The 23,739-nt window shown below is 42.5% G+C and overlaps 1 protein-coding gene across 1 annotated transcript; it reads right to left on the bottom strand.

Moving 5' to 3' along the window:
* Positions 1-15,353: 15,353 nt before the first annotated feature.
* LOC134482689 (spermatogenesis-associated protein 31-like) lies at positions 15,354-20,837 on the bottom strand. The gene is made up of 4 exons (XM_063276943.1): positions 20,606-20,837; positions 19,365-19,416; positions 18,768-18,828; positions 15,354-18,516 (listed from the first exon to the last, which is right to left on the bottom strand). The coding sequence occupies exons 1-4, from the start codon at positions 20,786-20,788 to the stop codon at positions 18,078-18,080; spliced, it is 735 nt and encodes a 244-aa protein (XP_063133013.1). The 5' UTR covers positions 20,789-20,837; the 3' UTR covers positions 15,354-18,077.
* Positions 20,838-23,739: the final 2,902 nt, after the last annotated feature.

Below are 23,739 nucleotides of genomic sequence, written 5' to 3'. Positions count from 1 at the left end.
AAGCTCCTTCATGTCGACTGTATATCGAAGTACTGCTGGGAAGCTATGTACAGTTCAGTCAGTGTTAGCAGGGGTCACGTATGGAAAGAATATAGAATAACAGAGTTGCTTTTCCTTGCATTCTGCGTGCCCGGTCTCCTTCATATGAGCCGGTGCGTCTTAACCTTCGTAACTCTGCAGCCATTTAATGCAGGTATTCATGTTGTGGTGACCTCCACACCCCTACACACAACCATAAAATTACCTTACTGCTACTTCCAAGCTTCCTAGTTTTCTACTGCTATGAATAATATTGTAACTATCTGAGATGCAGGATATCTGATATATAAGCCCCAAAGTGGTTGTGATCCTCATTGAGGACCAACTCTCAGAGCAGCTCATGCAGGGCTGTCAGCTTGGCTGATCCCCTGACACCTGAGAGGGCCTGGTGTCCAAGGGTGGCTCACAGCTCTTTGCCCCAATGCTCTCTCCTCTGTGATGAGACAGCTGTTCTGCAGCAGTGTGATGGTGAAGGGATATTTTTAGGTCCATTTCCTTCTTTTCCCTGAGTCTTGGAGCTTCAATGCTTGTGGTGCACAGATCAAGTGTAGAGGACATTAGCCAGCCTGTGCACTCCAGGCTTTGGTTATCTAAGATTCACTATTCTTGTGTGAGACCAGAGGCAAATTCCCGGGAGGAGCCATAAACAGGTCTCTCAAAAAGCACCTAAACGGTAATAGTTGGGCCTCCTAGGGCCCACAAACAGGATTTGAGCTAAGGGTTTCTGTCCACTGGTGGTCAAGACAGATCGGCTGTGCAGTGTTAGACTCCAGTCAGGTCAGCTCATGTCCAAACAGGATGCAAAGAAGGTGTCAGAAGCCTCAAGACCCTTCAGGTACTTTCTGCTTCCCCTTTCCTCCAACAAAGTTTTTATCTATGGGTGTATTTAGACCCCTGTGCATATTTTAATAATATATATTATATGCCATAAATATATATATATATATATATATATATATATATATATATATATAGACATTTAGACTTAATTCATGGTAAAATGGGCTTTTAAGAAAAGGACACCTCTGTCATTCATGTGCTCTCTCTGAGGGAGGCATAGGTTACAGAGACAGGAGAGATGTGAATCTATTGTGCTAGGTTCACTTGTGTTTTAAGTGTGAATCAGTTTTCCTTGCTCACTCCCTAAATTCTGGGTGGTTGATCTTACACTGTGTCTCGTCTGGGTTCTTCTCTTTCAGAAACACAATGCGTGAACCTGCTGCAGGGTGGAGAAGAGACAACTTGAGCCTTTTCCCGCACACTTGTGCACTCCTTCTAGATGTGATCTTGGATGAGGTTTGCAAGAATTTTTTGAGTATTTTTGTGTTGATATTCGTAAGGAAAATGGGTCTGAAGTTCTCTTTCTTTGTTGGGTCTTTGTGTGTTTTTAGGTATAAGAGTAATTGTGGCTTCATAGAAGGAATTTGGTAGTGCTCTGTCTGTTTCTATTTTGTGGAATAGTTTGGACAGTACTGGTATGAGGTCTTCTATGAAGGTCTGATAGAATTCTGCACTAACCCCATCTGGTTCTGGGCTGTTTTCGATTTCGAGAATTTTAATAACTGCTTCTATTTCTTTAGGAGTTAAAGGGTTGTTTAGATGGTTTATCTGTTCCTGCTTTAACTTTGGTACCTGGTATTTTTCTAGAAAATTGTGCCTTTCCTCCAGATTTTCAAGTTTTATTGACTATGTGCTCTTGTAGTAGGATCTGATGATTTTTTTAAATTTCCTCAGATTTGGTTCTTATGTCTCCCTTTTCATTTTTAATTTTTTTAATTTGAACACACTCTCTGTGGACTCTTGTTAGTCTGTCTAAGGGTTTAGCCTTCGTGTTGATTTTCTCAAAGAACCAGCTCTTGGCCAGTTGATTCTTTGTACAGTCCTTTTTGTTTCTTCTTGGTTGATCTCTTCACTGAGTTTGACTATTTCTTGCCTTCTACTCCTCTTGGGTGTGTTTGCCTCTTTTTGTTTTAGAGCTTCTAGGTGTGCTGTCAAGCTGCTGATTTAAGCTCTCTCTAGTTTCTTTTAGGAGGCACTCAGAGCTATGAGTTTTCTTGTTGTCACAACTTTCATTGTGTCCCATAAGTTTGGGTATGTGGTACCTCCTTTGTCATTAAATTCTAAGAAGTCCTTTCTTTCTTTCTTTCTTTCTTTCTTTCTTTCTTTCTTTCTTTCTTTATTTATTTATTTATTTATTTTTGACCAAGTTATCATTGAGTAGGGTGTTGTTCAGCTTTCATGTTTATGTGCGTGTTCTGTCATTATTGTTGTTATTGAAGATCAGCTATAGTCCGTGGTGATCTGATAGGATGCATGGGAATATTTCTATCTTTCTGTTGAGGTCTGTTGTGTGACTGATTGTACTATCCGTTTTGGACAAGGTACCATGAGGTGCTGCGAAGAAGGTATATCTTTTTGGTTTAGGATGGAATTACTATGAGTAGCTGTTAAATCCTTTTGGTTCATAACTTCTGTTAGTTTCTCTATGTCTCTGTTTAGTTTCTGTTTCCACAATCTGTCCATTGATGAGATTGGGGTGTTGAACTCTCCTGCTCTTATTGGGTAAGGTACAATGTGTGCTTTGAGCTTTAGTAAGGTTTCTTTTATGTATGTAGGTGCCCTTGTATTTGGTGCATAGATGTTTAGGATTGAGAGTTCATCGTGGTGGATTTTACCATTGATGAATATGAAGTGTCCTACCTTATCTTCTTTGATGATGTTTAGTTGAAAGTCGAGTTTATTCAATTTTAGAATGGCTACTCCAGCTTGCTTCTTCAGACCATTTGCTTTGAAAGTTGTTTTCTAGCCTTTTACTCTGAGGTAGTGCCTCTCGTTGTCTCTAGGGGTGTTTCCTGCATGCAGAAACATGCTGGGTCCTTTTTACGTGTCCAGTCTAGTAGTCTATTCATTTTTATTGGGGAATTGAGTCCATTGACGTTGAGAGATATTAAGGACAAGTGATTGTTGCTTTCTGTTATTTTCGTATTTAGAGGTGGGATTATGTCTGCGTGTCTGTCTTCTTTTGGTATTTTTGCAAGGAGATTACTGTCTTGCCTTTTCTAGGATGTAGTTTCCATCCTTGTTTTGGTCTTTTCGATCTATTATCCTTTGTAGGGATGGATTTGTAGAAAGATATTGTGTAAATTTGGTTTTGTCATGGAATATCTTGGTTTCTGTATGTTAATTGAGAGTTTTGCTGGATATAGTAGCCTAGACTGGCATTTGTATTCTCTTAGGGTCTCTGACATCTGTCCAGGATCTTCTGGTTTTCAAAGTCTCTGGTGAGAAGTCTGGTATAATTCCTAAAGGTCTACCTTTATATGTTACTTGACCTTTTTCCCTTACTGCTTTTAATATTCTTTCTTTGTTTTGTGCATTTGGTGTTTTGACTATTATGTGACAGGAGGAATTTCCTTTCTGGTCCTATCTATTTGGAGTTCTATAGGCTTCTTGTACTTTATGGGCATCTCTTTCTTTCGGTTAGGGAAGTTTCCTTCTATAATCTTGTTGAATATATTTACTGGCCCTTTAAGTTGGGAGTCTTCACTCCCTTCTATACCTATTATCCTTAGGTTTGATCTTCACATTGTGTCCTGGATTTTCTGGGTGTTTTGGGCTAGGAGGTTTTTTTTTCTGTTTTATATTATCTTTGACAATTGTGTCAATGTTTTCTATGGTATCTTTGGCTCCTGAGATTCTCTCTTCTATCTCCTGTATTCTGTTGGTGATGCTGGCATCTGTGACTCCTGATCTCTTCCCTAGGTTTTCTATCACCAGGGTTGTCTCCCTTTGTGCTTTCTTTATTGTTCCTATTTCAATTTTTATCTCCTGGATTGTTTTGTTCAATTCCTTCACCTATTTGTTTGCGTTTTCCTGAAATTCTTTAAGGGATTTTTGTGTTTCCTCTAAAGGCTTCTACTTGTTTACTTGTGTTGTCCGGTATTTCTTTAAGGGAGTTATATATGTCCTTCTTAAATTCCTTCATCATCAAGATACAATGTGATTTTAAATCTAAATCTTGCTTTTCTTATGTGTTTGAATATCCAGTATTTGCTTTGGTGGGGGAACTGGGCTCTGATGGTGCCAAGTAATCTTGGTTTCTGTTGCTTGGGTTCCTGAGCTTGCTTCTCACCATCGGTTGTCTCTGGTGTTAGCTTGTCTTGATATTTCTGAGAGTGGCTTGACCCTACTGTAGGCTGTGTGTCAGCACTAATGTATACCTGTTTTCCTGTTTTCTTTCAGCCATTTCTGGGAACAGAGTCCTCTGCCCTCAGGCATGTAGGTGGTGCTAGTGATTGTCTTTCTGCTCTTGGCACAGGAAGGAATCAGAAGGGTCCTGCCACTGACTACTCCTAGGTCCCTGTGTGCAGAGGGCAGAGCTGGCACTAGGTGATTCCGTCTTTGGTCGGGAATGTGGACAGGGGTAGTCTTCTCTGATTTCTTCAGTGTGTCCAGACTTCTGAGGATCCACACGCCCCTCAAGGGATTTGGGTGCAGGGAGCTGTTTGACCGGTTCAGTTCAGTTCAGGGCACTGAATGGGACCACAGGTACCTGCTGCTGACTGCTCCTATAATCCCTGTGTCCAGAGGCATAATGCAGTTTCCTCTTGGGCCAGCGATGTGGGCAAAGGTGTGCAGAAGGGTGGTCTGTCCTGAAGTCTGAGGATGGTCCGTACTTCTGGGTGTTCAGTTCTCTCTTCCACAGTATTTGGGTGAAGAGAGCTGTGGGATAGCATCAATTCTGTCAGACCTCAGAATTCTAAGAGTCACAGAAACATGGAAACTATCTGCTGCTCCCAATACCACACACCTGCTAGAGCATGAGGCAAATCATAGTCAGCTGATGTGGAAAATATGAAATAGCGCCATATTCCCCACTTGGGATTAAAATAAAAATACTCATATATTTGTGGTTTTAAAAGAAGAAAAATGCTAAAATTTGTCAGTACACCTGTCTTTCTAGGGAACGTGAGAGTAAAGTTTGTGCACAACAGGTCTTTGCTCCAAGTGTGTGAACCATGTATTTGCAAACCTTTGGGATGACCCCTTTGTTCCCAGCTCTTGGTGATGGTGGGTAATCCTTGAAGAATAGGATTAGTAGGAAAAGACTCCCCTGTTCACACACATCCCAGTTCTTATTGCTGTATCCACAGAGCTGGGGCTCATTCACGAATCTCTAACAATATTCATCAGAAGGAGAGAGTTCTCAATCTTCTGAATTGCAGTGCAGCTCTCAGGTAAGCTCAGTTTGACATGTGTCAGAAGAGCTGAGGGCATATAACACTGAGCCGGCCTCCTCATCACCAAGGGATCCTGGCAGTAGAGAGGTTGTCACAGCCCTTTTCCAGTCTGCAGCACAGCCAGCCCCTCCTGTATTCTTTTCCTGTTTGCTACTTCCAAATGCTGTTGCCAGATCGGTCAGAAATGCATTCTGTCCATGTTTTGTTCCTTCTTTCTGAGCCCCAGAACTTCTCTGTCTGCGCACTTATTTTTTGCAATATACTTTAATCCCGTTCAACCTTCCCTCTGGCTTACAACACACAAGAGGTAGTGGAAAAGCAAGGGTATTGGGATATGGGGAAGTGCGGAAGTGGACCTGTTCAGATACAGTTCTTTAGGTCAATTCCAGTTCTTGTTGTTCTCAGTCCATTCCTCTAGTGAACACCAAACATGAGCATGCAGCTGCGTCTGGAGCCCGGAGCAGACACCACACAGGAATCAGGAAGGGCAGTTCAAGCCAGAACAAACAAGGTCAACCAGTATTCTGTAAGGGTGAGTTGACATTAGAATGAAACATGCAAATGTTTCATGACTGGAACATGGATATATCCTCCTATCACCAAAGACAGGCAGTTCTTCACAAAGCAAAAAGGCCAAGGGATTCACGGACTCAGTGTCTGATTTTACAAAAAAAAATTAATGCAAATTCAAAAGGTTAGCCCGAGTGATCGATCACACACAGATAAACGCAGAGACTGGACAATGCATAGATGGAAGGACAGTACCGAAACTGGATAAACAGAGTCAGGGCAAAAACTGTTACTAGCAGCTTTTATTCAGACTAATCATTTCTTTGTGGGTTGTGGGGTTCTAACAACATACAATACAGAGATTACATAAACCCAGAGACTAGGCAATAAATGCTAGACCTAGTTTTTTTCAGACTAACAATTTTTTCCTCTTGGGGCTCAAGCAGGAATTCTTTGGCCCAATACAGAAGACTCGTCACAATCCCTTAAGTTGGCTGGGTAGTTTTAGTCACTGCATGTGTTATGGTTGTTATCATCTAGGGTTGTAGATGGTTTTGTTTGAATTTTTGTATATTAAGTGAAATTTAACATGTTTGATTTTTGTGTTCTATATTGAAAGAAATATGTTTTTTATTAAGTCATTCTATATTCTTTGAAATTTAAACTTGTTCTGTCAGCCTATTTTTGACTATTGTAATAAGGCCTTTATTGAAAATGTGGTGGTTTTTCAGTTGTATCTATTGTGAGTAAATAGTTAATGTCAGAGGAAAGGACAGTTCTTGAACAGAAAGGGGGACATGATGAGGAAGCTTAAGCATTCTTTGTAAAGTCATTTGCGTGGAATGGTGATTTGCTGGCGCGAAGACGTGAAGGAACATTTCCCTGAAGTAGATGAGGTGGAAAAGATGTTTTACCTAAGCAAGCTTGTGTGAGGGCACATGATGAATGACTCTTTGCTAACAACTCACATGTATTGATCCACCTTCCATACTTGAGGTTCATTTGTCAGGATGTCCTAGAGAGAAACTCACAATAAATTTTCTGCTGTGTACTTTGTTTCATGATATTTTTGAGATCTCAATCCAAAGGGCAGAGTGATGTCAGCTGAGGCAGGCTCACATCCCGAGGTAAGACACCTGGTGAGCTAAAACCCCGGGAGGTCATGTGATGTTTGGAGGGTGTATAAATAGGATTCAACAGCTGTGAGAAGAGATTGCATTGCTCGCACAGCTAACCTCTTCTTGGCCTTGTGTCTTCACTGATGTTCACTCAGTCCAGAGAGACACAGCTGCTCCTGGCATCCCCGCTGGTCCGAATACCTCCTGCTGCCTCGTGTTATTTCAAGTGAGGCCTAGTTATACCTCTAAGGTCTGTTACCACTGCTGCTATCCTGACAATACCAAACTGGTCTCCTCATGTATCCGTAAAGTGTTTTTGAGAGTCAGTCCAGTTTCCACTGCTGACCTGTGAACTGCTGATTTCCTGAGAAGGTAGATTGGATTTGCTCCCAAGAACCATTTCTACACAGTTCCACTTCCCCTGTATCATTTCTTTTCACTACCTCTGTTGTAGTGGGCTAAATGGTGATTAAAGCATTTATGATCATAATTAAAGTTAAGCTTTGAAAAAATTAAAGTTATGACTACTGATTTTCTGAGTTAATTTTGTCCACCCACTTTGTTGATGTGTTCGTTACATGCACTCTGCTGCAGGAGTTCTTGGGTAGAATTTTGTGGCCACTGATGTGTACTATCATATCATCTGCAAATAAGGGTACTTTGGCTTCTTCCTTTGCATTTTGTATCTCCTTCATCTCATTTAATTGTCTTATTGCTCTAGCTAGAACTTCAAGTAATATGTTGAGTAGATAGGGAGACTGGGCAACCTTGTCTCCGATATTAGTGGAATTGCTTACGTTCTCCTCCATTTAATTTGATGTTTGCCATTACCTTGCTATGTATTGACTTCATTATATTTAAGTATGCACTTTGTATCCTTGATGTCTCCATGACTTTTTAACATGAAGTGTTGCTGGATTTTGTCAAAGGATTCGTCAGCCTCAAATGATCCTGTGGGGTGTTTTTCCTTTCAGTGTTTTAGACGGTGGATTCCCATGGTGGAATTCCATTTAGTGAGTCATCCTTGCATCCCTGGGATCAAGTCTACTTGATCATGGTGGATGCTATCTAAGATACATAGTTAGATCGAGGTTGCATGTGTTTTCTGATTGTTTCTACATCAACGTTCATAAAGGTAATTCATCTGAAATTCTCTTTGTTGTGTCTTCTTATGGATTAGGTATCATTATGACTGTGGCCTCATAGAAGTTTGGCAGTGTTTCTTCTCTTTCTATTTTGTCAAGTAGTTTAAGGAGTCTTGGTATAAGTCTTCTTTTTAAAGTCTGGTGGAATTGTGTATGAAAATCATCTGACCTGAGTTTGTTTTGTTTGAGAGACTTTCGGTGACTTTCAATTTCTTCAGGGGTTTATAGGACTGTTTGAATTGTTTACCTGATATTGATTTACCTTTGGTAAATGGTGTCTATAGAAAACTGTCCATAACCTGCAGATTTTTTAATTTTGTGGCATTCAGGGTTTTGAAGTAAGACCTCATGACACTTTGTAGTTCTTCAGTGTCCTTTGCTCTAGCTTTCTTGTAATTTCTGATTTCCTTGATTTGAGTGTTCTCTTTCTGTCTCTATTTTGCTAAGGTTCTGTCTGTCTTCTTGATTTTCTGAAATAAACAGCCCTTGGTTACATTGGGTCTTGATGTGCTTCTCTTTCTATCTCGTTTGTTGACTTAAGGATTGAGTTTGATCATTTTTTATTGAGTGCTTGTTTCATTTTGCTTCTGTTTGTTGTAGAGCTTTCAGGCCTGCTTTGACATTGCTAGGAGGAAATCTCTCCAAACCCTTTGTGAAGGCATTTAGTGCTATGGACTTTCTTCTTAGCATTACTTTCATTATGCACTATGAATTTACTTGTGTTGGGCTTTCATTATTCTTGAATTCTTGAAAGTTCTAGAGACTTGTGCATATGGAGACTGCATGATTCCTATACCTTCTGCCCTGGTTTGCCTTCTGTAAAGAACATGATTTTTGTGAGTGGAATGTTGAAGTGACAGTATATTTACTAAAGGGTCATGGAAATTTTGATGAATATTTTCTATGATGCAATACATTATAACTAGGGAGTAATTTATATGTAGGAAATAAGGGTATGTGCATCTGATATATAGGTGAGATTGTGCATGTGCATAGAGAAGTGTGGGAACCATATTTACTACATTATGGTTTAAGATATGCTTAACTTTAAGTATCTGTGATATGGGAAGTGGATTCTATCACATATCTCTATATTAACAGTTGATTTTTATTGTATTTTATTTTTTTCCATCTTTATTAACTTGGGTATTTCTTATTTACATTTTGATTGTTATTCCCTTTCCGGGTATCCGGGCCAACATCCCCCTAACCCCCCTCCCCTTCTCAATGGGTGTTCCCCTGCCCATCCTCCCCCCATTACTGCCCTCTGTCCAACAATCAGGTTCATTAGGGGTTCAGTCTTGGCAGAACCAAGGGCTTCCCCTTCCACTGGTGCTCTTACTAGGATATTCATTGCTACCTATGAGGTCAGAGTCCAGGGTCAGTCCATGTATAGTCTTTGGGTAGTGGCTTAGTCCCTGGAAGCTCTGGTTGCTTGGCATTGTTGTACAAATGGGGTCTCAAGCCCCTTCGAGCTCTTCCAGTCCTTTCTCTGATTCCTTCAACAGGGGTCCCGATCTCAGTTCAGTGGTTTGCTGCTGGCATTCGCCTATGTATTTGCTGTATTCTGGGTGTGTCTCTCAGGAGACATCTACATCCAGTTCCTGTCAGCCTGCACTTCTTTGCTTCATCCATCTGATCTAGTTTCGTGGCTGTATATGTATGAGCCACATGTGGGGCAGGCTCTGAATGGGTGTTCCTTCTGCCTCTGTTCTAAACTTTCCCTCCCTATTCCCTCTGAAGGGTATTCATGTTCCCCTTTTAAAGAAAGAGTGAATCATTCCAATTTTGGTAATCCTTCTTGAGTTTCATGTGTTCTGTGCCTCTAGGAACATTCGAGCTTTTGGACTAATATCCAATTATTAATGAGTGCATACCATGTTTGTTTTTCTGTAATTGGGTTACCTCACTCAGGAGGATAGTTTCCAGTTCCCTCCATTTGCCTATGAATTTCATAAAGCCATTGTTTTTGATAGCTGAGTAGTATTCCATTGTGTAAATGCACCACATTTCTGTATCCATTCCTCTGTTGAATGGCATCTGGTTTCTTTCCAGCTTCTGGCTATTATAACTAAGGCTGCTAATGATCATAGTGGAACATGTGTCTTTGTTGTATTTTGGGGCATCTTTTAGGTATATGCCCAAGAGAGGTATAGCTGAATCCTCGGGTGGTTCAATGTCCAATTTTCTGAGGAACCTCCAGTCTGATTCCCAGAATGTTTGTACCCGTCTGCAATCCCACCAACAATGGAGGAGTTTTCTTCTTTCTCCATGTCCTCGCCAGCATTGGCTGTCACATGAGTTTTTGATCTTAGCAATCATGAATGGTGTGAGGTGGAATCTCAGGTTTGTTTTGATTTGCATTTCCCTTATGACTAAAGATGTTGAACATTTCTTTAGGTGCTTCTCTGTCATTCAGCATTCCTCAGCTGTGAATTCTTTGTTTAGCTCTGAACCCTATTTTTTATTAGGGCTATTTGTTTTCCTGCCATCTAAGTTCGTGAGTTCTTTGTGTATTTTGGATATGAGCCCTCTATCAGTTGTAGTATTGGTAAAGATCTTTTCCCAATCTGTTGGTTGCCATTTTGTCCTAACAGCAGTGTCCTTTGCCTTACAGAAGTTTGACAGTTTTATGAGATCCCATTTCTTTATTCTTGATCTTAGAGCCTAAGCCATTGGTATTTTGTTCAGGACATTTTCTCCAGTGCCCATGTGTTCGAGACTCTTCCCCACTTTTTCTTCTATTAGTTTGAGTGTATCTGGTTTGATGTGGAGTTCCTTGATTCACTTGTACTTTAGCTTTGTACAGGGTGCTAAGAATGGATCGATCTGCATTCTTCTACGTGCTGACCTCCAGTTGAACCAGCACCATTTCCTGAAAATGCTATCTTCTTTCCATTGGATGGTTTCCATTGGATGGCTCTGTAATACTGCTTGAGTTCAGGGATAGTGATTCCCCTTGAAGTCCTTTTATTGTTGAGGGTAGTTTGGTCTATCCTGGTTTTTTTGTTATTCCAGAGGAATTTGCAAATTGTTCTGTCTCTTTCTCTGAAAATTGGATTGGTATTTTCATGGAGATTGCATTGAATCTGTAGATCGCTTTTTGTAAAATGACCATTTTTACTATATTAATCCTGCCAATCCATGAGCGTGGATGATCTTTCCATCTTCTGAGATCTTCTTCAATTTCTTTCTTCAGAGGCTCGAAGTTCTTATAGTACAGATCTTTCACTTGCTTGGTTAGATTCACAACAATGTATTTTTATACTATTTGGGACTATTATGAAGTGTGTCGTTCCCCTAATTTCTTTCTTGGCTTGTTTTTCTCTCTTGTGTAGAGGAAGGCTACTGATTTATTGGAGTTAATTTTATACCCAGCCAGTTTGCTGATAGTGTTCCTCAGGTTTAGTAGTTCTCTGTTGGAACTTTAGGGATCACTTAAATATACTATCATATCATCTGCAAACAGTGATATTTTCACTTCTTCCTTTCCAATCTCTATCCCTTTGATTGCCTTTTTGTTTTCTGATTGCTTTGGCTAGAACTTTGAGAACTATATCGAATATGTAGGGAGTGAATGCACAGCCTTGTGTAGTCCCTGATTTTAGTGGAATTGCTTCAAGTTTCTCTCCATTTAGTTTAATATTAGCTACTGGTTTGCTGTATATGGCTTTTCCTATGCTTAGGTATGGGCCTTGAATTCCTATTCTTTCCAGGACTTTTATCATGAAGGGGTGTTGAATTTTGTCAAATGTTTTCTCAGCATCTAATGAAATTGATCATGTGGGTTTGATGTTTCAGTTTGTTTATAGAGTGGATTACATTGATGGTTTTCCGTATATTAAACCTTCCCTGCATGCCTGGGATGAAGCCTACTTGATCATGGTGGATGATTGTTTTGATGTGCTCTTGGATTCGGTTTGCAGAATTTTATTGAGTATTTTTGTGTCGATATTCATACGGGAAATTGGTGTGAAGTTCTCTTTCTTTTTTGTGTCCTTCCTTGTGTGGATTAGGTATAAGAGTAATTGTGGCTTCATAGAAGGAATTTGGTAGCACTCCATCAGCTTCAATTTTGTGGAAAAGTTTGGATAATATCGATATGAGCTCTTAAAGGTCTGATAGAATTCTGCACGGAACATATTTGGACCTGGTAAGCCCCATTTTTAAGGAACCCAGAGCCCCTGCATTGCATTTCTACTGATGTGGCTTTTCATTTAGTTCACAAACATCCAGGGACCAGGGGGAAGCTTAAAGCTTGCCAGACAGAACAAACGAGAACCATGTCCTGCGACAGCAAAGAGGACACTTAGGAGCACTTGGACACCTCTGTTTTCTGCAATCGTGGAAACCTCCATAGGAAGTGGCATGCATCGCCACTTTTGAGCAGGGCGGTGGCTTTGGCCAGGGGATCACTCCTGGCATCCCTCAGTGTTTCCTGCACGGCAAGAACTAGGCCATAAAGGGCAAAAGGGGATTCTGGGGCCATGCCCCGAATCCCTGCAAATAAAAAAGTTAGACCAAGTGTGAAGGCTAGCATGGGGAAAAATAAGACCTTTAATATTATTTTTTATAAAATTGTTCTTCTTGCCACGTCTTGGCTACATTGTACTTCCAGTTTCACTGAGTGGTATGGGCCACTTGTGGGTGTGTCGTCTGGGACATGCTTTCATGGTCTTTGTTGAAAAGTCTGGTGTAATTTTGATAGGTCTGCCTTAATATGTTACTTGACCTTTTTCCCTTATTGCTTTTAATGTTCTTTCTTTGTTTTCTGCATTTGATGTTTTCACTATTATGTGTCGGAAGGAATTTTTTTTTTCTGTTCTAATCTATCGAGTTCTATGGGCTTCTTGGGTGTTCATGGGCATCTCATTTTTTGTTGTTGTTGCTTTGTTTTAGTTTGAGGAAGTTTCCGCCTATAATTAGTTGAAGATATTTAAGTTGGGAATCTTCGCTATCTTATATACATATTATCCTTAAGGTTGGTCTTCTCACTGTGTCCCTGATTTCCTGGATGGTTTGGGTTAGGACCTTTTTTCACTTTGCATGTTCTTTGATTGTTGTGTCTATGTTTTCTATGGTATCTTCTGCTCCTGAGATTTTCCCTTGTATCTCTTGTATTCTATTGGCGATGCTTGCATCTATGATTCCTGATCTCTTTCCTAGGTGTTCTATCTTGAGGGCTCTTGTCTTTTGATATTTCTTTATTGTTTCTGTTTCGGTTTTTAAATCTAGGCTGTTTTTGTTCAATTCCTTTACCTGTTTGGTTGTATTTTCCTGTATTTCTTCAGGGGAGTTATGGTCTTCTCAAAGGACGCCATCATTATCTTGGGATATGATTTTACCTTCGAATCTTGCTTTATAGGTGTGATGGCAAGTCCAGAACTTACTGTAGGGGGAGAACTTGTTTCTGATGATAAGTAGCCTTGGTTTCTACGGCTTATGTTCTTCTGCTTGCCATTTGCCATCTGCTTTCCTCTAGTGCCTGCCTGACCTGTCTCTGACTGGAGCGTGTAATTCTTGTGATCTTGGTTGTGTCAGAACTCTCAGAGTCCAGGTGTCTTTCTGATCCTGGGATCCTACGTTTGCAAAGCTTCTGGAGGTCAAGTTGCCTCTGAGATACTGAACTCCTAGTGACCAAGCTCCTGAGTTTCTGTTTTGTCACAGCTCCTGTGATTCAAAATTTGTCTGCATGTTGAACAAGTGGATTGGAGGGAATTGAGAAGCCTGAGATTCCTTGGAGCATAGATAAAATCTGGGACAAACCTGGGCCTCTGTGTGGGTGGGGTTTTTGTTTTCCTGCTTTCTGTGTGGGTACCAGTTATGCTGTGTTTTGGGAAGGAAGTCGTTTCCTCAACTGTGACCTTGAGTGTGTCAGTTCTGCAGGGCTCCTGCCTGTGTCAATCTCCTGGTTGTTGAGCTTCCTCTGTGATCCTGTGTTCCTGAGATCCTGAGCATGTTCGAGAACCTGGGTGATGGGCTTCCTTTGGGTGTTGTGGGAATGGGTATGGGACCAGTGTCCAATGACTGCTCAGGGCACCAGTTCAGACCATAAGGTACCTCCAACAGATGGCTGGGCAAAGGATCCTGCATCCCTGGTTCCCAGGAGAGCCAGTCATTCCCAGTGTTGTAACAGATGTTGTGTCCTCCTCACCTGTGACCCTAGGTGTGTTACAGCACCTGGCTGAGGGTCTGGGTGTTGTGTATATTCTTTATTGTACACTAAAAACCAATAGCTGAAGAAAGTACAAAAGAAGGAGAGATGAGATCTGGTGAAACAGTGGGGGATGAAAATGGATCGTTTCATTCCGGGCTTGCAGGAGCGTTGCAGAATCAAAAAGACCATTATGGAAGGAGAGGGGAGAATGAACTATTGTAGAAAATAGATGCAGATGGGATCTTGGGTCTTGACAGATCCAGAAGTACCATAAACTACAAATGCAGGTTTCCAAATTCTTATACCAGGAATTCTTCTACCAGGAAACAATCTACAAGTGACAGACATTATCTACACCAGGTTGGCACTGGTGCAGCACCATATGACATGAATGTCCACATGTCAGCAAGGTGATGGCCTGGGCAGGATGATTCTAGGTCTCCAGGGAGGGCACTGAGGGGACTGACTGGGATGTCTCTGGTTTCTCTGCAGGTTTTCCTGTTTTGCTGGGCAGGCCTCTGTGACATGGCCATCAGTAACCACCTATGGTACAGACTGCACGTTCTACTATGGCTCTGGCTCTAGTCACAGAGGAAGGCAGACTGTGGACAGTTACTGACCTATTGAACAGGCTGTTATAAGTACTGATATGGGCTCAGCCTACATCAATGTGAGTAAGGTCTCCTGGGATAGGTATTCTCTATGTCTGTCCTGGGAATGTAGGGAGAGCTTTTACCTTTGTAGGAAGGAGGAAATGTTTGTGGTTACTGTATGTGCACATTGTGTGTACAGTGACACAATCATCAAGGTGAGAAAATGAAGGGAACACATTGGGACATAGACCTGGGTGGGGTCTTTACATGGTTGGCTCATCCTAAAAAATGTAGTGTTTTGTTATCTTTACAGTGACAGAAAATTATAACTGGCTGTAGAATGATGTATTGTGTGACAAAGACACCTCAAAGTGACTGTGCCTTCCCACCTGCCCTGTCTTCTCCATGAACTGCACTGAGGCAGAAAAATGCTGCTCCGTCACTATACGACAGAATCCACTGTGGTGAAAGGCAGGAGTGTTTACAAGGAAGCAGCTCCTATCTGGGAAGGAGCCATGAGTGCAGGAGGAAGAGCTCCGAAAAGAAAACCCTTTCTTTGCAGGGACAAAACCAAGTTTATTACCAGGAAGCATGGGGGACACAATGGATGGGCAGATGGGACATATTCTTGAAAAATGATGGCCAGAGCCTCCTCCTCCTTGCCCTGTCCTGATGAGGTCTACCTGGTGTGAGAGGCTTGCTGGGCAGCAACTGAAGTCTTTAAGCAGTCATTTCCCCCGTGCTTGATTGGAAATTTCTCTATGGGACTCAGAGAACGGCAACAGCCCGTTCCTTTCTTCGTAGTTTGATGTGGGAAAAGGGGTTTATGGACAATTTCTGGCTGGTGTTTGTTTCTGATTTCTCTATATCCGAAGGAATGGTTGTGCCCCATGAAGCTGCTATGTGGCCAGCAGACCATTCCAACATTTGTTGTGATTTTATTTGGGTCACAGAATCTCTGGTGAGCAAGACCTGACTCCTGCTTTTCTCCAATTCCCCTGTACTCAGAAGGAAAGTCACTTCCCTTGGGGACAGGGAGCTGGTCAAACCCGATATCTGTCTCACCTTGGTTCAGATCTTGATCACAGGCTCTCTGGGGTTCGATCCCTGACTGTAGTTGGACTTCAATATCCGTATATGTGAAGGGATATTTATTGATCTCAGGGCTGACATGGCCACAGCTCAATCTGTTTACTGTTCTGTTATGGATTGTTTCATGCAGAGTCATAGAAGAGTGGGATGATCGGTACTCTTCAGTGTTTTCTAGGATCTGGGCCAGAGCATTCACAAGTGATTATATTTCAGCTACTATATTGTAGAGGACCTTGTTTCTTGTTACCATCTCCTGTACTTGCTCCGTACCTGTTGTGGGGAGAACATTCTCTAAGGCATCACCTTGCCCTAAGTATTTTGTGCTGGAACCTCCATATTTTGAAGCATTCCTTGTGATTTTATTCCAAGAGCTCTTCGAAGTAACTTCCCCTTTCCCTGGTATCCAAGTCTTGGTTCTATCCCTGATCTGGGTGGAGCTTGGGATGGAAGGACTTGCTCCTCGAAGCCTTTCTCCCTGGCTTATGGCTCTAGATCTTATAGTAATCTGCTTCCCTTCATGGGGATGGGACCCCTTGAAATCTTTCACTTCGAGTTTTTCCTCTGGGACACATATCTCTCCAGTTTCTACCCTCTCATGTCTCCTCCTGGAGACATCACCTAAACCCAGGGTATTTACGGGGTTTTGGCATGTATTCTGGAAGCTATGCATCCAGGGTTTTGAAAGCAAGCTGACCTTGGCAGGGTGTACTGTACTAGGGACATCTGGATCGTGTCTCACAGGCCAATGCTGTGCCTGCTCCTTTGATTTCAGGTCTATCTTACTGTGTGATTGTGGATTTTGGACCGAGTCCTCTGAGGGCTGTAGGGTAGGTGTTTGCAGATGACCAGGATGTTTGTTGGGGTGTAAAGATCCAATGTCCCTGGCACTGATACCGATAGCTTGGCCATTGTGACTCTCACTGGGTCCCAGACTCACTGTCCATGCAGATGGCTCTTCTTTCACCTCCATTATGTTGCTTGGTTTGGCTGCTGAGGGTGGGACAGTTTCATCCTGACCAAGCACTATTACAGGACAGCAGGGATGAGCTGAGTCCTCATACTGAAATCTTCCTTGGTGGATGCTTGTCAATTTTTGTATTGGTATTTATTTGGAGACTGCATGTTTCACTTCATTCCACAGTTGTGCTCTGCTGGGTTTTTGCCTGGAGGTAAAAATCAAGTTGCTGAATACTCAGATATGTCTGAAATGGATCTGGTCAGACTTTTGAGGGCCAATGACTTGCATCAGGTTAAGGGCCTCTTTGGTTCTCCTGCACCTCTGCAGCTGAGTGCTTCCACAGAGGACTCTCTAGCCTGGCAGTTGAGGCACTTTCTACACTTGTCCCTCCTGGGTCCTGGTGATGCAAATGTTCCAGGATCATGGCAGCCTTGGAATAGTACTCCTCCTTGAAATCACAGATGGTTGAGGAGGGAAACACAACCTGGGGAAGGTTTGAGGCTGGAACTCCAGGTGTGGCGAGATCGCTTGCCTCAAGGAAATGCAGATATGGTTTCCTTCTGGGTTTGACTGGAAGTTCTATACAATTTGACTGTGGCTTCCTTTCATTTTTTGAATCGAGGCAGGTATGATCGTTAGCAGCCTTTACAAAAAAGCTGCTTTTCTGTCCTTAGTGTGGTATTCCTAAATTTCAGCCCCTTCTCAAGGTTGCTGATGGAAGGGCAAGGCAGGTGTTTGCCCCCTAAACCAGTGCCCTTCTTGATGGTGGTATATTTTTCATTCTTTTCTGTGACCTCCTGTAAGGGTACTCCCATGGGCACAGTCCCCTTCATTTTGTTCCACATGTAACTTTTGTGGTTGAGGATGGAGTGCTGGGCAGGTTGGGAGAGTTGAGCCCTGCTCTTGCAATAATTATCAGTTTTTGCTACAAAATTTCCCTGTAGCTGGGTCAACTTTCAGGATGAGAGGAATGTGATGGGGGTTCCTTGTTCTTGTCCCACATTAGTTTCCTTTCCTTCATTCTGTGGCCCCTCATTCTTATGGGCCATCTGCCAATGCTCCCAAGGGACGGAGCCTGACCTGACAGACTCATTGTTTAGGGTCAAGTTTTGAGTGGGTTTCGTAAAGACTGCCTGATGTTCTTGAATCACCTTTGGTGTGTTTCCAATACTGTCCATGTTGACAAGCATGGTTTTCCATTAATAGTGATACAGGTATACCTTTGTCAGTGGTAGGACGTATTTTTCCAAAGGCCTGTCTCTTGAAATAAGGAGGTGTTTTGATTGGTGTAGAGCTTGGGATGATTTGCATTAGTTGGGGCTTTGTCACAGCTTGGTGTCACAAGTTGTGCAGGCAATGGCTGTTCTTGGGAACACTCTGGAAGTCCTTGCTCCCTGGAAGGAACTTGGGCAGCAGGGCGACAGGCATCATGAAACCTGAGGGTTTTGTGTTGTGCTAAGGAAGGGTTTCTGAGGATGTTGGGAGCAGCCAAAACTGACTCAGAGAAAAGAGTGGATATGCCCCAGAAAATGTGACTAAATTCCTTGTGTATAAGATACTCCAAGCAATTGAGATGAGACAATGGCTGAAATATCAGAAGGTGTTCCATTTTCTGAAGACGGTTCAACCAGGGATGTGGTGTGGAGTCCTGGAGAAGTTGCTCGCTAGAAGTGCAAAAGATAGGACGCAAAAGCATCAGCCCCCATCAGAAGTACAAGAGGTCCACAACTCTGTGTATCTATGGCACAAATAGCCATATAGGGCCTCATCGCCTCCATAAGCCCCGTCTCTTAGTGTGATATCCAAGAGGCCTGTCTTCCCATCCCAACCTGCAATAGCATCTTCACTATGAGGATGCCCAGAACTTCCTCTCACATTTTGGCGTGAAAAATTCCACAGGACAAATATTTCTTACATTTTCATAGGTTGTGATGGAGTCCTGGTCTCTTCCACATTCTTTGCAGCATCTCTGCAACCTGGAGATGGTCATGTAAAAAATATGAGGAATGAGAACACCCAGGACTGAGGCGTCTCTCTCTTGACTCCCCATGCTAAGAATGGAATGCTCAACTCCCATAGTGCAAGGACAGAACACTGAGTGTGCACAAGGGGAATGGATGGAGTGTATCTATCCATTAAAAATTTCCTTCCCCCCTCCACTCCTGTCATTCCTCTTACAATAAGGTAAGGGTCACAGGTTCAGTTATCTGAAAGAGAATTGCAACTTAGAGAACTGAAGCTCCCTGCTTTCAGGCGGATATGTGATTCCCCCATAAGGGGCACAGAATCACTCCAGTGCCTTGAACAACATTCCCATGTGCAGCACCCATCCCAGGCCAACCACAGCTCCTTTCTATCACAAAACCTGGGTGTTTTCTGAATCTATGTTCCTTCCCTGCAGCCACTCTTCTGTGCTGCACGTCATGTCTTTGGGAGCATGTCTCTCATCATGACCCTGGTCACTCAGGGGCAGGTAGATTTAATATCTCAACCCTGAGAAACAGTAGCCTACCTTTTAGAGTAGCGATTTTCTTCCTGGTTTGTCTCTGCCTCATCTTCACATCCTGTCATTTATAAACCACACAAATTAACTGGGGTCCTTTCTTCCTCACTCCCATTAACAAGCTGCCTGCTGTCTTCAGTCCTTTTGTACATGAAATTTTAATTTCCCAGGGAGATCTCTCTCATCCCTACTTGCCTCTTCAACACTGTACATAAATCCATCTCCTTATTAGCCTGTTGCAAAGACAGGAAAAGGGGCTTCCTATGCCACAGTTACCACAGATGTCCTCAGTCAGGGTTCCTCAGACTATGCAGCTGGCTCTGGTCTGTCAGGTGATATCTGCTTCCTCAGAGGAGAGGAGACTCAAGCCCTGATCTGTGGCCGTGGTCTTATCACCTGCTTCACATCAGCTCAACACAATTGAAACCAAGCACCTGACTAGAGGACAGATTTCCTTGCGCTGAGCTTGTTCTGCTTCCTCAGCAACTCAGAAATGCAGTCTGCCCAAGTAGCAAGAGTCCTACTTAGTGACCTACTGCATCCTCTTACCAATGGTGTGAAAGCTTCAGGCAGAAACCTCAGAGCAACACTCAAGTATGTCCTTCCGCCTATCCCATTCAGAGTATTTCTGGAGATTTCCCTTTACCTGTCTGTTGCTAGATTTTAGCTAATTTGTTGATTCTTCTTACTTCCATCCTTCTCTAGCTTTTTTCTCCCACCCATTCTACCCCCTAACACTAGATAAATGAGAAGGAACGAGGGGTAAGGGGGAGACATTATTCTTAGACTATTTTCTGCTGATTATGGGGGATGATGTTCTTGGTGAAGGTTTGATCTTTACTGTCAGGATATCCAGGAAACCTTCTTCTTTCTTCTGTTTGCACAACTAGTAAGCAAACCACAACCACCAGAAAGGTATAGCAATGCCCAACAAACGAGTACCCCCAAGCCTCACAAGGATCTAGCTTTTATATACACTCCAAAAATTTCCCAGAATTCCAAAAGTCACAAGAACAATGAAACTATCTGCTGTTGACAAATTCATGCTCCTCCTTGATCATGTGACAATACTGTTACTGTGGACAATCTGAAGGAGCCCCTTAAAGCCCACCAGAATTTTAAAAATAAATTCTTATATTTATGTTTTTTAATACCAGAATTGTCACTACACCTCCATGTCTATGAAAACTTAGAGGAGCAGTTGTGACCAGACTGCCTTTCTATTCCATGTGAAAAAAGGTTCTCCTCACCTCTGTGATGTCCTTTTCACTTTCACATGGTGACACAGGGAGGTTTTTCAGGAAGGGAGTCAGTAGGAAAAAGAGCCCAGCTCCACACAGAATGGCAATGCTCATGTCCATTGCTGTGTCTATAGTGCTGGGGCTCACCCATGAGTAAATAATGCTATTCATCAGATTGAGAAATCTTTCCATCTTCTGAATCACAGTGCAGCTCACAGGCCACTGACCTGTGCTGTAATGCATGTGACTTTTCAAGGGGGCTCAGGCCACATCACACAGCTGTGGTCTCCATATCACAAAGGGCCCCTGTCAGGGGAGAGGGTGCCACTGCCCCTCCCCAGCCTTCATGCCAGGGTTACCTGCTGTGTCTTTTCCCTTTCCCTTCTTCCTAATCCTGTTGCTGTATCAGGCACAAATAGACCTCTGTCCATATTTTGTTCCTTCTTTCTGAGCACCAGTATTTCTCGGTGTAGGCATATATTTTGCTCAACCTACTTTTATAAGATTTCACCCTCCCCTCTGACCCTCCACCCACCAGTGAAAGAGGAATGTTATTAGGATATGGGGGACAGGGAGCTGATTGGAAATAGTGTTTTTGGGACATTTCAATCTTCCTTGTACTCAGTCCAGTTCCCTAGTAAACAACAAACATGTGTTAGCAGCTTCAGTCCCCTTTACTCACAGGTGCCACACATGAGTCAACAGGGTTAGTTCTATTCAGAAGAATCTGGGGGTATCACAAATGGGGTCCAAGTCAAATGACAGAGCAAGAATCCTCCAGGTTCTTTGGTGAGTCTTCTCAGAAGGATCCACAGGAGGAAATCAGCAATGCAATGTAAGGCAGACCAAAGTCAGAGATCCCATTGTCTCTAGGGTCATATTAATGTTCCTTCTAAACATCACGTGTCCTTTCATGGGTTTAGTATAGAAAAACAACCTTTTACCTGTGTTTGGTTTACCCAAATACTCTTTTATGTGTGTGCTGAAGCTAAGCATTCTTCATGGTCAGTCCCAGAAAACATTATCACCTTCCTGGGTCTCTGAAGAAACCACAAATTTACGCTTTACCTTTTCTTCTGGAAGGATATCTCCCTGAGTCCATCAGGTTCTTGGTTTTTGAGAAAATGCACTTCTGTGTGGAACTCGTGTTTTTCTCTTAGGGATTATTTTTGGGGTTCTGCTTTTCTGTAGACTAATATTTGTCCATTATGTGATCACAGCTCTACTCCTGTCAGACAGTAAACTTTCATTTTTCTCCTAGTTTTAGCTTTGTCATTTTTTAATATAATCACATACAATGTAGTTTGATTGTCTTCAGGAATAGAACGCTAAGGATAATAAAATTCATGTCCTAATCATTAGAATGCATGTGGGTATGAACAAAAATGCCAACGAACCAGAGCTTCCAGGGACTAAGCCTCTACCCAAAGACTATACCTGGACTGACCCTGGGCTCCAGCTCCATAGGTAGCAATGAATAGCCCAGTAAGAGCAGCAGTTGAAGGGGAAGTCCTTGGTCCTGCCGAGGCTGGACCCCCCAGTGAATGGGACTCTTGGGGGAAGGGCAGTAATGGGGGGAGTATAGGGAAGGGAACACCATATAGAAGGGGAGATGGAGGGCTTAGGGGGTTGTTGGCTGGAAACCGGGAAAGGGAATAACATTTGAAATGTAAATAATAAATATCGAATTTAATAAAGATGGGAACAAAGATTGAATGTGGGAAAATCAGAACTAAAATTTCTATCATAGGAGTGCCTAGTAATGTTTTGCTTCTTTTCTTTAAACGTGCAATCTTTTAAGTTAGCAAACTCTAATAGCACCTTTAATGGGTAATATTATGTATTTTAACTACCCAATTGTCTTGTTGTTGTTGGTAGAACCACAATCAACATGGATGTGCAGGTGTTTCCTTGTCAGGGTGTAGGTCACATCCTTTGAGTCCATTCTCAGAAACGGTATCCCCGAGCCTGTGGCACTTCTGATTTTAGGAACTTCTGTCATTGTAAAAATATAAAAATAAAAAAGTTTCGGTGTCTTTTATTCCGCTTGGTCCATACCGCGATGCCCCAAGATATATGCTAGATATCTTGGCATAAACACATCCCATCTCCTCGGCCACCAAGTGTCTTTTGCAGTCACACACTTTCCTACACTCAAACCGTCCCATAAAAGACAATAACCTTTGACCGAATGGTAACATATGATTGCCCACTTTAACATACAAAGCCCGGTACCATCCATCCCTTGAGAACATTAATAAGAACCTGTGAATCCACAGAGCGAGGGCTTCATATCAGCATCCATCGTCCTGCCACCACTTGTTTCTCTCTCTCCCTCCTGCCTCTTCCTTTCTGTTCTCGTCTCCTCCTCTTCCTCCAAACTTCTCTGCAGCCCATCTTTCCTTCTCCTCCAATGACAGGACTCCTTCTATCCTGTACCTGCCCCTCACATGTACTTTACAAATTCAATGGGGAGAAGGTTCTGGTGAAGTCACCTGATTCCTGAGTGTGTGACTAGGCAGCTGTCCTTGGGGCAGTGGAATTAGCATGAAAATACAGATAACTCAGGGCAAACCACAACAAACTTCTATACTGATTTCTCTCACCATTATTGTGTGAGGTTCAATGTGTATTTTGGTCAAGTTTCCTTTACAACAGTGGGTAAGCACATGGGCACACTCACCTGTAAGAGGTGCTGTGTGCCTGTACTGTGTTTGGAGATGGTGTAAGTGAGCAGCAGTAGCTCTGTCTTAGTACAAAAGCAAAATAACAGAGATGGGGCATAGAGAGTGAAGACTCTGTGTTTTGTTCAGGAAATTTTTTCCAGTGCCCATGTGTTCCAGATGCTTCCCTAGCTTTTCTTCTATTAGTTTGAGTGTGTCTGGTTTGATGTGGAGGTCCCTGATCCACGTGGACTTAAGCTTTGTTTAGGGTGATAAGCATGGATCGATCTGCATTCTTCTACATGTTGACGTCCAGTTGAACCAGCACCATTTGGTGAAAATGCTATCTTTTTTCCATTTGATGGTTTTGGCTCCTTTGTCAAAAATCAAGTGACCATAGGTGTGTGGGTTCATTTCTGGGTCTTCAATTCTGTTCCATTGGTCTATCTGTCTGTCTCTGTACCAATACCATGCAGTTTT

The sequence above is a fragment of the Rattus norvegicus genome, chromosome 17 (assembly GCF_036323735.1).
Source record: "Rattus norvegicus strain BN/NHsdMcwi chromosome 17, GRCr8, whole genome shotgun sequence".
Classification (NCBI taxonomy): domain Eukaryota; kingdom Metazoa; phylum Chordata; class Mammalia; order Rodentia; family Muridae; genus Rattus; species Rattus norvegicus.
Note: the sequence above shows the minus strand (reverse complement) of the source record. Positions and strands in the feature narration are given on the sequence as shown.

Coding starts and splice junctions, on each gene's coding strand:
- LOC134482689 (XM_063276943.1), bottom strand. CDS start 20,788: ATGGAAAGATTTCTCAATCTGATGAATAGCATTATTTACTCATGGGTG. Junction 19,417..20,605: donor GTGAAAAGGACATCACAGAG/GTGAGGAGAACC, acceptor TATAAATGACAG/GATGTGAAGATGAGGCAGAG. Junction 18,517..18,767: donor CCATCACAACCTATGAAAAT/GTAAGAAATATT, acceptor TTGCACTTCTAG/CGAGCAACTTCTCCAGGACT.